Source organism: Neoarius graeffei, chromosome 15, assembly GCF_027579695.1.
Source record: "Neoarius graeffei isolate fNeoGra1 chromosome 15, fNeoGra1.pri, whole genome shotgun sequence".
NCBI lineage: Eukaryota > Metazoa > Chordata > Actinopteri > Siluriformes > Ariidae > Neoarius > Neoarius graeffei.
Genome location: NC_083583.1, coordinates 72,991,846 through 73,005,999, shown reverse-complemented (window position 1 = coordinate 73,005,999; position 14,154 = coordinate 72,991,846). Strand labels below are relative to the sequence as shown.

The 14,154-nt window shown below is 42.6% G+C and overlaps 1 protein-coding gene across 4 annotated transcripts in view; it reads right to left on the bottom strand.

Annotated features, from left to right (window-relative positions):
* Positions 1-14,154, bottom strand: part of e2f8 (E2F transcription factor 8) — a 53,665-nt gene that overhangs the window by 2,955 nt on the left and 36,556 nt on the right. For 3 of the 4 annotated variants that reach the window (XM_060941844.1, XM_060941845.1, XM_060941843.1), the window contains exons 7-12: positions 7,881-8,015; positions 7,510-7,710; positions 7,326-7,410; positions 6,483-6,912; positions 4,021-4,275; positions 438-564 (exon numbers count right to left, since the gene is read on the bottom strand). In XM_060941844.1, the coding sequence (XP_060797827.1) occupies positions 438-564; positions 4,021-4,275; positions 6,483-6,912; positions 7,326-7,410; positions 7,510-7,710; positions 7,881-8,015 (1,233 nt within the window). The remainder of the gene's footprint in view (positions 1-437; positions 565-4,020; positions 4,276-6,482; positions 6,913-7,325; positions 7,411-7,509; positions 7,711-7,880; positions 8,016-14,154) is intronic. The other variant, XM_060941846.1, reaches the window with a different exon arrangement.

Here is a 14,154-nt window from a genome sequence, read left to right as displayed (position 1 = left end):
GAGATGCTGATGAATATTATTGTACTGTACAATTTCACACGACCCTGTGAACAGCAATCATTTTCAGCATGGGATCAAGGTAGGCGGGCAACTACTGATCCCGCCCACCCCAAACAATATTGTACAGAATACTCAATCTATAGGAATAAGAAAATCTCAAGACTTTTCATGTTAATCATTTGATTAAAGAAAACCAGCCATAAAATACAAATGAAAAGGTTGGTTTATGGATTGCTATTTTAAATAAAAACAAAACCGCTAAAATAAATAAGCAAACCAATGAAATTTTTTTTTTTCCTCTCAAGTCTCGTCTTGTACTTCTTTGAGGACTAAAATCTGTACAGCATCATTCACGCCATAGCACCTTTGAAATCCGAAATATCTAAGAGTAAGAGCGAAAGTACTGTGTGTGTGAGTGAGAGAGAAAGAGAGATTACCTGCAGTTGGTGTGCGATAGATGTATGCTGGGGTTTTATTCGTCTCTCCACTGGAGGTCAGAGTCTCTTTAAAGCTAAGCAGAGGCTGTTGGGAAATTGGAATGTAATAACCTGTAGGGATCAGAGTCTGACACACATACACACGAATTAGAAGATATCTCAGGGGTGTAATTAGACACTTGCTGTAAGGCATGTGCTTTAGATTGTGACAGTTAATTATTTTACTATAATTTACAATATTATCAGGACAGATTTTTATATTAAAAAAACAAACAAACAAACAAAAAAAAAAAAACATTATTTTATCTCTAGCTCTACTCACTGGACAGTGTCTGAACAAGAATTAAACAGGGACACCATCTCCGCTCTGCAATGCTGTTGGTCATGCTGCCTCCACCCAAAGGAGGTAAACAAGGGGGACGGGAGACATCCATACTAATAACGTGTTGAATATTGTGATCTATTATATAACTGGTTATGGCTTGGGAACATGACCTCACGCAGTGGTGAGATCAAATACATTCAAAGCATTGTTACTTTCATGTTCTAAATTTATTATTCATTCTCATGTTAGTATTTAGTCAATTCGTAGCCAAAAGTCCTAATCTAATGGCATATTATAAATAACAAAATAAACCACACACCACTAACATACCCTCTCTGAAAAGACCAGTTTGTTGGTTTACTGCCATGGATGGATGGATAAAAACCCCAAGAACTCTCATTTAGATAAATATTCAGCCCCTTTAAAGGAACAGTCCACCGTACTTCCATAATGAAATATGCTCTTATCTGAATTGAGACGAGCTGCTCCGTACCTCTCCGAGCTTTGCGCGACCTTCCAGTCAGTCAGTCAGACGCGCTGTCACTCCTGTTAGCAATGTAGCTAGGCTCAGTATGGCCAATGGTATTTTTTGGGGCTGTAGTTAGATGCGACCAAACTCTTCCACGTTTTTCCTGTTTACATAGGTTTATATGACCAGTGATATGAAACAAGTTCAGTTACACAAATTGAAACGTGGTGATTTTCTATGCTATGGAAAGTCCGCACTATAACGACAGGCGTACTAACACCTTCTGCGCGCTTCGGCAGCGCAATGATATCTGAGCTCCGTATCAATGCGCTGCCGAAGCGCGCAGAATGTTTAGTACGCCTGTCATTATAGTGCGGACTTTCCATAGCATAGAAAATCGCCACGTTTCAATTTGTGTAACTGAACTTGTTTCATATCACTGGTCATATAAACCTATGTAAACAGGAAAAACGTGGAAGAGTTTGGTCGCATCTAACTACAGCCCCAAAAAATACCATTGGCTATACTGAGCCTAGCTACATTGCTAACAGGAGTGACGGCACGTCTGACTGACTGGGAGGTCGCGCAGAGCTCGGAGAGGTACGGAGCAGCTCGTCTCAATTCAGATAAGAGCATATTTCATTATGGAAGTACGGTGGACTGTTCCTTTAAAATTCATTACTTTTTAGAAGCCCCTCTTGGCACTAATTATAGCTTTGAATTTTCTTCAGTAAGTCTCTAGAAGCTTTGCACACCTGGATTTGAGCAGTTTCTCCCATTCTCCCATCACATCACTCAAGCTCAAATCAGACTGAATGGGAATTGCACGTGTGTATGAGTGAGAGAGAGCGCGAGTGTGAGAACCTCCATCTTCAGGTCTGGGCTTTGGCTGGGCCACTCAAGGACATCCATATTGCAATTCTTTTCCCTGTCCCGATTACCTGCACCACTCTAACATGATGCCACCACCATGCTTCACTGTCAGGATAGTATTACCAGTTGAGGAGTTGTACCTGGTTTTTGCCAGATATAGTTCTTGAAGCTCAGCCCAAAGACTTCAATGACGTTTCCCTCATCAGACAGAGAATCTCTTTCCTCATGTTCCCAATCTCCTTTATGTGCCTACCACATTAATTTTAAACAGGGTTACACAGGATTTGTCTCGCTTCTCTACCATAAAGATGGAATATTTCTGAGATGGTGGTCCTTCTGGTAGGTTCTCCCATCTCTGCAGAGCTCTTCTGAAGCTTTGTTAGAGTGGCCAATGGGATCTTGGTCACCTCTCTGTCTAGCCCAGTTACTGAGTTTGGCCAGCTCAATGAAAAGTCTGATGGGTTCTAATGTCTTCCATTTCACTTACCCCTTTTCCACCAAATCAGTTCCAGGGCTGGTTCGGGGCCAGTGCTGGTTCACAACTCGTTCAACTTGCGAGCCAGCTGAGAACCAGTTTGCTTTTCCATAGCTCGCGGTGCTAAGTGGAGCCACGTCATTACGTTGCTGAATACGTCAGTGTATACGTCAGTTACGGCGCTATGTTTACGTAAACCTTGGCGCGAATATCAAAGCAAAAACACGGAAGAAGCAGCAGCAGCAACAACAATAATAAATGACTTCGCGTTTGTACAGCTGCTGGTTCTCGTCGCTTAAAAATGGTGGTCTTGTTATTGTTGTTGGTCTTAACAACTCCGCCCCCCCCGCTGACGTAAGCGGTTCTTTCCTCTGGCCCAGCAGAGAGTTGGTGCTAGCCTGGAACCGGTTTTTCTGGCCCCAGAGCCAGTTCTTTGTCAGTGGAAACAGAAAACCCGGTTCCAAACTAAGCACTGGCCCCGAACCAGCCCTGGAACTGCTTTGGTGGAAAAGGGGCAACAATGATGGAGCTGAAAGTGTCTCCTATCACACAACAGCTACTAACCAGTGAGAGTGAAGGTCCATACTTCCAGCCATGACAATGGCCTTGGAACTGCAATGTTCAGGGGTGCACATCGTCCATGACTGGCTACTGCTGCTGTAACCGACAGAGGACAGCATATGCCACCTCTCCCTCCCGGAGAGCAGGGGCCAATTTTGCTCTCTCAGGCTCCCAGCTGTGGCATCATCAGGATTCAAACCAGCGATCTCCAGATGATCAGGCAAACACTTTTTTGTTGTGCCATTTCTGTATTAGTAGTCAACTAATCTCAGTGACTGACAGGGTTGTTGATGCCTGTGATTGTGCTGGTTTGAGTATTTTAAAAACTATCCAGGGATTTTCACACACCGATTGGTACCAAAAAAAAAAAATCCAGCGCGTATCAGTTCTGCTGACAAACGACTTCATGAGAGATCAGAGGAGAATGGTCAGACTGGTTGAAAGGCTCGAGTTGAAAGGCTACAGTAACTCAAAACCATATTTGAGTGCCATGCTGTCTTTCCGCTCTCCGTGCATCAAGCAGGCTTAATGATTGATGTAAATTTTGTCCTGAAATAGAGAACATAGGCACCCAGTTTTTGGAAACTTTTTGGCAATTCAGTGCATTTCGTACCAATTTTAGAACCTGATCTTGTAACTTGTTTTGATTGCTCTTTGGTCTTCATGATGCTGATGATTTGGGTAATGTGAGGGCACGATATCTAGTGCAGCAATTCAAAAACTAGGGATCACGAAAGAAACTTGGCTTGGGGCCATAGAGAAAACATAACGTGGTATTTTTGCCCAAAAAGTCTGGAAAGCCCTGTATTAGTTTGCCTGAATGTTTTTTATATACAGTGTTGGGTTGTTCTTTTGTGTGCGCATGTGAGATTCTCTCTACCTCTGCGTTTGTGTGTCCAGTCGAGTCTTGCAGAGTAGGTGTGGCCCGATTCTGGATTTTCTCTTCCCGCTCCTCTGTCTCCAGGAAGTGCTGTAGCTCCATGTTCTGCTCCACAGTGTCAGGTTTATTATGGGTTTTTTTGTTAAATTCAGGTTCAAGGTGCAGCGCTCTCGCTGAGGCACGGCTGGAATTCAGGGCTCCTCTACAATCTTTCAGACGAGCCTGTAGGATCTCACACAGCTTAGGGGACAAGCTCTGGAACATGCAAAGATACACAGACCGACATCTTAGTAACATCTGCAAAATCTCCTACTGTGTTACAGCTCTGAAGGAAAAAAAAAAAAAAAAGTGTCAGCAAGAGAACTAATGCTAAATGCATACCTCGAGCTCATGGTTCTTAGTGAGGTAGGTGGGAAAAGCAGGTGATTTGATATTGTTGTAAGTTATTTGTTTTGCAGTTATGTCCAATTGTGTGGCCACTTGAAAGTCCTGTTAAAAAATGTTGTAAAACACGCTGACTGTAATTGATTTGGGTTCTGTGGGTGGAAGGTCAGAAATTTAAAAAGCTCTTATGACTCCAACAAATAAAAAGTGGTAATTTGGCGAACATGTCCAATATTGAAATAGGTGCATTATAAAATAAATGTGTGCTGCGAGTCAGTGGTATAACTACAACCCCGATTCCAAAAAAGTTGGGACAAAGTACAAATTGTAAATAAAAACGGAATGCAATAATTTACAAATCTCAAAAACTGATATTGTATTCACAATAGAACACAGACAACATATCAAATGTCGAAAGTGAGACATTTTGAAATTTCATGCCAAATATTGGCTTATTTGAAATTTCATGACAGCAACACATCTCAAAAAAGTTGGGACAGGGGCAATAAGAGGCTGGAAAAGTTAAAGGCACAAAAAAGGAACAGCTGGAGGACCAAATTGCAACTCATTAGGTCAATTGGCAATAGGTCATTAACATGACTGGGTATAAAAAGAGCATCTTGGAGTGGCAGCGGCTCTCAGAAGTAAAGATGGGAAGAGGATCACCAATCCCCCTAATTCTGCGCCGACAAACAGTGGAGCAATATCAGAAAGGAGTTCGACAGTGTAAAATTGCAAAGAGTTTGAACATATCATCATCTACAGTGCATAATATCATCAAAAGATTCAGAGAATCTGGAAGAATCTCTGTGCGTAAGGGTCAAGGCCGGAAAACCATACTGGGTGCCCGTGATCTTCGGGCCCTTAGACAGCACTGCATCACATACAGGCATGCTTCTGTATTGGAAATCACAAAATGGGCTCAGGAATATTTCCAGAGAACATTATCTGTGAACACAATTCACCGTGCCATCCGCCGTTGCCAGCTAAAACTCGATAGTTCAAAGAAGAAGCCGTATCTAAACACGATCCAGAAGCGCAGACGTCTTCTCTGGGCCAAGGCTCATTTAAAATGGACTGTGGCAAAATGGAAAACTGTTCTGTGGTCAGACGAATCAAAATTTGAAGTTCTTTATGGAAATCAGGGACGCCGTGTCATTCGGACTAAAGAGGAGAAGGACGACCCAAGTTGTTATCAGCGCTCAGTTCAGAAGCCTGCATCTCTGATGGTATGGGGTTGCATTAGTGCGTGTGGCATGGGCAGCTTACACATCTGGAAAGACCCCATCAATGCTGAAAGGTATATCCAGGTTCTAGAGCAACATATGCTCCCATCCAGACGACGTCTCTTTCAGGGAAGACCTTGCATTTTCCAACATGACAATGCCAAACCACATACTGCATCAATTACAGCATCATGGCTGCGTAGAAGAAGGGTCCGGGTACTGAACTGGCCAGCCTGCAGTCCAGATCTTTCACCCATAGAAAACATTTGGCGCATCATAAAACGGAAGATACGACAAAAAAGACCTAAGACAGTTGAGCAACTAGAATCCTACATTAGACAAGAATGGGTTAACATTCCTATCCCTAAACTTGAGCAACTTGTCTCCTCAGTCCCCAGACATTTACAGACTGTTGTAAAGAGAAAAGGGGATGTCTCACAGTGGGAAACATGGCCTTGTCCCAACTTTTTTGAGATGTGTTGTTGTCATGAAATTTAAAATGGCCTAATTTTTCTCTTTAAATGATACATTTTCTCAGTTTAAACATTTGATATGTCATCTATGTTCTATTCTGAATAAAATATGGAATTTTGAAACTTCCACATCATTGCATTCCGTTTTTATTTACAATTTGTACTTTGTCCCAACTTTTTTGGACTCGGGGTTGTATACATTACACCGATAACCTCTGTATCAGCACACACAGGCAACTTCCTGTGAGCTGCATGTGACCGACATATATACATCAGTGTAATATTTCACTAACTGTGAAATTCTGAGGCATGAGAAAGCACAATCTATTTTTGAATATTTGAATGCATTAGCCGATTACTGGAACACACACACACACACCTTAGAGTTCATCTCAGTCCGTTTAATCTTAGCTGGACTTCTTTCTAAACTTTCTAAACACATCCGTTTCAGAGTAGGACTTGCCGGCTCGGAACTGTGCAGCAGCCTCTGGCCCGTCATTGTTACAGATGCTGGCGATTCCTGTGCATTTGCTCCTCTGGGGCTTTCAAAGGTCATGGAGCGCACAGCGGTGCTGGAGGGCAGAGGCCTGGCAACAGGACGAGGACGGACCGGGGTGTGGCTCACATACACAGCATGGGGAAGCAGCACAGGAACAAGGGAGCAGCAGGGAGGAGGTGCAAACGATAACTGCACTGTCTGGGAACAAGCTTCTGCCCCTGAGGTCATCGCAGGGGTGATGGGTGACAACACTGAATTTTTCTGTTGCAACGGAGCAGCCTCTTTCGGATCGTTCTGCTTCCGAATATTCCTAAAATTAATAGCAGTAACAAGCAATATATCATTTAATGATAATCAAAATTTATCAATTTTATTTAAATTAGTCATATGGTTTTATCAAAGAAATCAAACTTCCTATTTATAGGAAAATACTTCCTCTGAATACGTGTGGGAATGTGGCAGTAAAAATTAAGCACCCTCAATGAATGGAAACCAGTTGAAAAACGTTAACTGGTAGAAGTTAATTTTTATTAAATAGCTGTTAGCATTTTTGCATTAAAAAAAAAAAAAACCCTGAGGCTGATTGTTTAGCCAACTGGAGTCTATTAAATAAAACAAAAATAAATTTGAAATAAAGATATTAATTATGCAATAGTCTCTAGAATAGTTTTACTGCCAGCATTTATTATTGGAATGAAGTAGTTAAGAATTTTTTGTTTTTACACAGCTTGCTGGTCCAGCTGGATTTTACATATCTCCGCGAGGTGATCCATTTTACTCAGACAAAAACTTCCATTAGCTGCATCACCTGAAACAATAAAAAAAAAGAAGTATAAGCACCACTGGGACATCTTTTGTCAGGGTGGAAATGGAAAAAAAAAAAAAACATCTGAAATCATGCACTCACTTGTGATTTTAATGGGGCTCGATGGAGCGGAGTTGATCTTCCGGCGATCCTCCTGGATGCTTTTGGCCAACTTGACCAGTGAATGATGTCGTGTAAAGCCTCGTTTAGTGCTGGGAGAGCAGAAAAGATTTTTGGTGCAGTTATCTACAGATGAGCGGGATTCGAGGGGCTGAGGGCAAGAAGCCGCCTCAACATGCAAACCTGAAACAAAGCAAGACAAATCAAATAACCTACAGGATTATCATAACTTCATAGAACAGGGTCTATATAGGTTTTTTTTTTTTGGGGGGGGGCAATTAGTTAAATGGACGGTCACATGGTGTTTTGTATAGAAAGTACACAGATGTAGAACCCCATTAGGTGGCACTGACCCTGTAAGGACAGGTTCTCTGGTCCCGTCCATTTAAATGCTGGTTTTCTTCCTCGTTCTTCCGTCACATGCACTTTCTTAATCAGTTTAAGACTACTGAGGACATTAGAGATGTCATATAGACGACGAATCTTTGCTAAAAGCAAAATGGAAAAGAAGAGGAAAATTAGAAAACGAGTCCATTCAACAGTTAGCATCAGACCAAATCATGCAATCCCCTGTCATGCGTTTCAACCAGTTTGTCAGTATTATGGGATTACTCTGAAGCAGAGCCTTTGAAAGCAGCAACCTCTTGAACAAAGTAGAGCAGAGGGACACTATTAGAGCTTGTCTGAATAGTATTTTATAGGATTTCAATATTATTATTATTATTATTATTATTATTAAACTTTAAAAATTAGTTGGTGCTTCCAAGTACCCAAATACTCCCTCGATTATTTTCATTTTTAAATGAGATTAGATATAGTTTGTTCTTTACTGTATTTCAAAATATATCTAGTAGATGACAGTGAAGTATTAATAGTGTCTATTGGTGATCGCACAAATAAATTAAAATGAACCGTGTGTATGACAAGAGTTATTATTGAAAATAACTTGCTAAATTACTGCAGAAATCACTTTTGGAAACTTAAGATTAGCAAGTCCACACCACTGGCAGGAAACAGCACCTAATACACTAGAGGGGAGGCACAGCCAAATGTGCGAGGCTGGCAGTTACTAATAATGGTGCGCACATTCACTCTCCAGGAGACAGCGCCAGAGTATATAAAGAGCTGCATGCTGCATAGAGAGTGAGTACATCCTCCCAAATGCCTTTATCGGACTATTTGCTGCTAGCGGATACGAGTTTGGACGACGGCTTCCCCCACTGGGAAGACTATGAAGCTGCTCTCCTGCACCCTTGAAATGAGAGTGCGCCCCTCCTCACACCGTAGGATTCTCCGGGCCAACTTCCCTACCTTGGACCTCACCTCCCCACACTGACACTCGCCTCACAGACTGAACTTTTTTTTTTAAATAAAAGTTTGCTGGCCCATAGCAGGGACCCTGCTGAGCCCTAGAGACCCACTGCCTAGCTATAAAGGCAGAAAATATCCTGGTTGCTATAGGAGGACAAAGAATCCACCAGCCCCTGGTGCAGCCTCCATCGTTGTCGTGCCCAGACCTGACCGAAGCTTCCAGTTGTGCAACACCTACTGGAGGCTGAACAAGATACCGGACTTCAAGAGCTACCCCCTGTCGCAAGTGGATGTCCCTAGGGAAGGCCTTAGAGTGCCACCTTAGAGTCCCTAGGGAAGGCCTAGGTTATATACACACACCCTCAACCTGACCAAAGGGTATTGGCAGGCAGCCCTGGCCCAAGACAGCCTTCAGCACCAACTCCATGCACTGGCAATACTGGGTCCTTCCCTTTGGGAGCCATAGACCGCCTGTGATGTTCCAGAAGCTTATGGACATTGTATGGAGACCCATCGCCCATATGCCGCAGCCTATCTGGACATAGTCTTCCACTCCAACAGCTGGCAAGACCACATCCATTACCTCAGGGAAGTGCTGTGCAGACTCGGCAAAACATGACTGACCGCAAACCCAAAAAAATGCCATCTGGGGCTGACTGAGGCACAGCACCTGGGGTACCGGATCAGCCGGGTCTCCTCAAACCACAGGAGAAGGAAACTGAGGCTGTCCGAAACTCTGCCCGACCTACCACCAAGAAACAGGGACATACCTTTTTGGGGATGGCAGGCAGACTACTACCGATGCTTTGTGCCCAACTTTGACAGCTTCCCCCTCTCAGGTCTCAGCAGGAAGGGAGAGCCGAGGGGAGAAGAGAAATCCAGTGGAGCCCCCCCCAAACTGAGGAAGTATTCCAAAACCACCCTCACCAGCTCACCACTCCAGAGGAACCCTGTCTGGTACACACAGATGAATCAAAGACTGGCCTAGGAGCTGTGCGGTCACAAGAATTTGAGTGAGAACATCATCCCATAGTCAGAAACTGACAGAGCAGAGGTATGCAGCAGCAGAACAAGAAGCCCTCGCCATCAAGTGGCTATATAGGAGTTCTGGTACTACTTGACAGGAATTCAACAGCTACCCCTTTGTCACCAACCATGCCCCAACTCCAGTGGATGGCCAAGGAAAGGAGAAAAAAGAAATAAGTATTTTGAGCCCATAATGGCAATGCAGACAGCCTCTCCCAATGGCATGTGCTCTGAGCAAAGTCATCTGGGAGCTGGTGTGGGGTGGGTCGGACAATGTAACAAACAGCAAGCTGGCAGCCATTTTTTCCTCTTGTTGCAGGCACTCCTTGCTGCGTGGTCACTGCGGTACTGAAACGACAGTGCCTCACTTCCCAGCCCGAAACCCAGCAGCAAGTCAGCAATACGAGCCAAAAACACTACCCAACACAGATACATGAGGGGAGGAGCAGCCAAATGGAGTGTGGGTGGCAGCTGCTAATGACGGAATGTGTATTCATGCTCCAGGCGATAGTGGCAGAGTAGATAAGGGCTACACACTGAACAAAGAGGTAGTACGTCCTCCTGAATGCCTTTATTTGATGTGCTATATTTTCTGCCAGCAAATACAAGTTCTGACAGTGCCCTCCCCCACTGAGAAGACTGCAACACTGCTCTTCTGCACCCTTGAAAAGAGCACGTCACTCCTCACACCATGGGATTCACCAGCATGGCTTCCCCACCTTGGGCTTCACTCCCCACACCAAATAAAATGTCCAAAAAAAAAAACCTAACTTTACACGGGGATGCACAGTGGTGTAGTGGTTAGCACGGTCACCTCACAAGAAGGTCTTGGGTTCGAACCCAGCAGCCGATAAGGGCCTTTCTGAGTGGAGTTTGCATGTTCTCCCTGTGTCTGCTTGGGTTTCCTCTGGGTGCTCCAGTTTAGCCCAAAGACATGCAGGTTAGGTTAACTGGTGGCTCCAAATTGACCATAGATGTGAACGTGAATGGTTGTTTGTCTGTGTATCAGCCCTGCAATGACCTGGCGACTTGTCCAGGGTGTACCCCACCTCTCACCCATAGTCAGCTGGGATAGGCTCCAGCTTGCCTGCAACCTTATACAGGATAAGCTGTTACAGATAATGGATGGATTGTTTTTTTGTTTTTTTTTTAAATACACCCCACACCAGTCTGTCACATCCTGCCACCAGAGGGTGCTACAATACGCATTTAAAAAAAAAAAAAAAGTGTTATAGGCATTCACTGGGCAGCACAGTGGTTCACACTGTCACCTCACAGCAAGAAGGTTCTGGGTTCAAGCCCAGTGGCCTTTCTGTGTAGAGTTTGCATGGGTTTCCTCCCACAGTCCAAAGACATGCAGTGGAGTTAACTGGCTACTCTAAATTGTCCATAGGTGTGTGTGTGTGTGTGTGTGTGTGTGTGTGTGTGTGTGTGTGTGTGTGTGTGAGAGAGAAAAAAAAAAAAAAAAAGTTTGTTTCCCAAGTCCAGAAATGGGAGGGTTGTGACAGGAAGGACATCTGGTGTAAAACTATGCTCCGATTAAATATGACATGGATCAATAAGGGTCCACATGGACCCCAACCTGGAAACAGTGCTGGACAAAGATGAGGTTCTTTTCATTATAGCCATCCTTTAAAAAAAAAAAAAAAAAACCCTACCTTGAGTGTTTGCCAAAAAGCTTCATTTTTGTTACACCAGACCATAGAACATTGTTCCTGTCGAAGTTGTAGTAGCATTTCACAAACTCCAGGCCTGTACATTCGTGGTTAACTGACAGAAAAGGCTTTTTTCTGCATACCTTCCAAATAATCTGTTGGCATGGAGGTGGAGTCTGATGGTGATTTTGGAGACTTGGAAACCCCAAGATTTTACTTTTTCTTGTAATTTCACCAATAGTGATCCTTAGAGATTTTTTTGGCCCCTCACTGTAGTGGGGGAAAAATAAACTTGGGTCCTCTTCCAGCTGGTGTCCACTTTTTTTATTTTTGCCTTAACAGTAGAAATGGACATTCACACGAGTAGCTATTTTAAACCATTCAGGGCTCGACATTAAGCACTGCCCGATTGCCCGGGGCAAGTGAAACATGCATTCAGGCAAGTGGGATATGTCCCCGACATGCCCGACCAGGCAAGTTGGAATGCGCATACACTACCGTTCAAAAGTTTGGGGTTACCCAGAAAATTGTGTGTTTTCCATGAAAAGTCACACTTGTTTACCACCATAAGTTGTAAAATTTATAGAAAATATATAGTCAAGACATTTTTCTGGCCATTTTGAGCATTTAATCGACCCCACAAATGTGATGCTCCAGAAACTCAATCTGCTCAAAGGAAGGTCAGTTTTATAGCTTCTCTAAAGAGCTCAACTGTTTTCAGCTGTGCTAACATGATTGTACAAGGGTTTTCTAATCATCCATTAGCCTTCTGAGGCAATGAGCAAACACATTGTACCATTAGAACACTGGAGTGATAGTTGCTGGAAATGGGCCTCTATACACCTATGGAGATATTGCACCAAAAACCAGACATTTGCAGCTAGAATAGTCATTTAGCACATTAGCAATGTATAGAGTGGATTTCTGATTAGTTTAAAGTGATCTTCATTGAAAAGAACAGTGCTTTTCTTTCAAAAATAAGGACATTTCAAAGTGACCCCAAACTTTTGAACGGTAGTGTATATTACGAACTAGCACCACAAAAATCGGGCTTTTTGATCTTTTATTTCAGTTCCTAAGAGCGTCCCTCACTACGTATCCACCATTATGTTTTGGCCGTTTTCTTAGTCTCGGTTTCATTTACTGCTTTGCAAGTTATTTTCTATACCCCTGCTGGTGTAGTATGGTATGCGTACTGTTTATAGACCGCTTGTGCGCGTTGTCATGCATTATGTGATGATTACAGCTGGGGTCAGACAGACACCATCTTTCATGCAAGCAAGGCTTAATCTGTCTTCAATATGGTTAAATTTTTGCGCCGTTTTTGCTTATTCAAACAGAGAAATAGACAAGGCATTACCATCTCCCCGCCATCATGAAAAATGTTAACAAAATAGAAGTAAATGCTTCAAGAACAAGGAAATGAGTGGTTAAAGAATACGAGGAGCTCAGCCTGAAAACTCCAGAGAAATTCACGATTGTATTTAAAATGCATTTTAAGAGTTTGCTTAAGAATCTCATTTTATTTTTTTCTGCTCGGATTCGAGTTAGCTCCTTCATGAAAAAGTGTTTGATTTGCGATAAATCCTGAAAGAACAGAACAGATTAAAAGCAGAGAGAGTTGAAGCTTTGTTTCCGTTATCAGAGGAACACTGTCCTATACAAAATATTTGTCGTTTTTAGTTTTTTTTTGTTACATCATCCACCTCTAGGTTTATTTAAAAACAAACAAACAAAAACCACACGCTGCTTCATGACAGACCAGCTGCACCAATTCAGTTACAGGTTGCCAGGTCTGTATAAAAACACCCACAACCTACACACTAAATTTTAAACTCAAACATTATCCTGTCTGTCATGACGCAGCGCATTTTTTTTCTGAACCTAGAAGTGGAGGATTGATTTAAAATAAAAAAATAAAAATTGTCAAAGTTTTGTTCAAAAGTCTTGGCACCCTATTGTTTTCTTCATACACACTGTTATAGATTTCTATTTTATGATTTCTACATTATCGAGTAATGAACCTACAGTCAGAGAGTTCTGCACAAACACACTGAACTTTACAACAGCTGCATGCATGGGAAATGGAAATAAATCGACTAAGGCAGGAAAAACTATTTTGGATAAAATTGTTATTGTCTGTTACAACTAAAAAGTAACGGATAACCAAACTTAATAACCAAACTTCAACTCGGTGTGTGATCTTCATTTTATGTTGCAATTCACAACTATTCTATGGTTTTCCTCAAAAAAAAAAAAAAAAAAAAGATTACTTGTAAAATAGGGGGAAGTGATTATATTGGGGGGAAAGTGGAAATTAACCTCCACTTGCAAGGGGGTTTAGAAGTTACAGTCATGCCCTACCATCCCCTGACTTACAAAGGTCAACACACTTCTCCCTCATTTGGTTCGTGCGTTCTCTTTCTTTCCCATGTTGATGGATGAAAAAGGTAATTTGGCCTCTGCATCACCTCCTATTTGCTCCCAGTTAATCAGAAAGTCATGGATTACAGCTTGAAAGTTCCTACACACGCCAATCAACTCAAATATACAATTTAAATAGGAAACATGCTTCAGTTCCATTGTGTTCATCATTTCCAGGGGTGCCAATAATTATGGAGGGAACTGTATACAG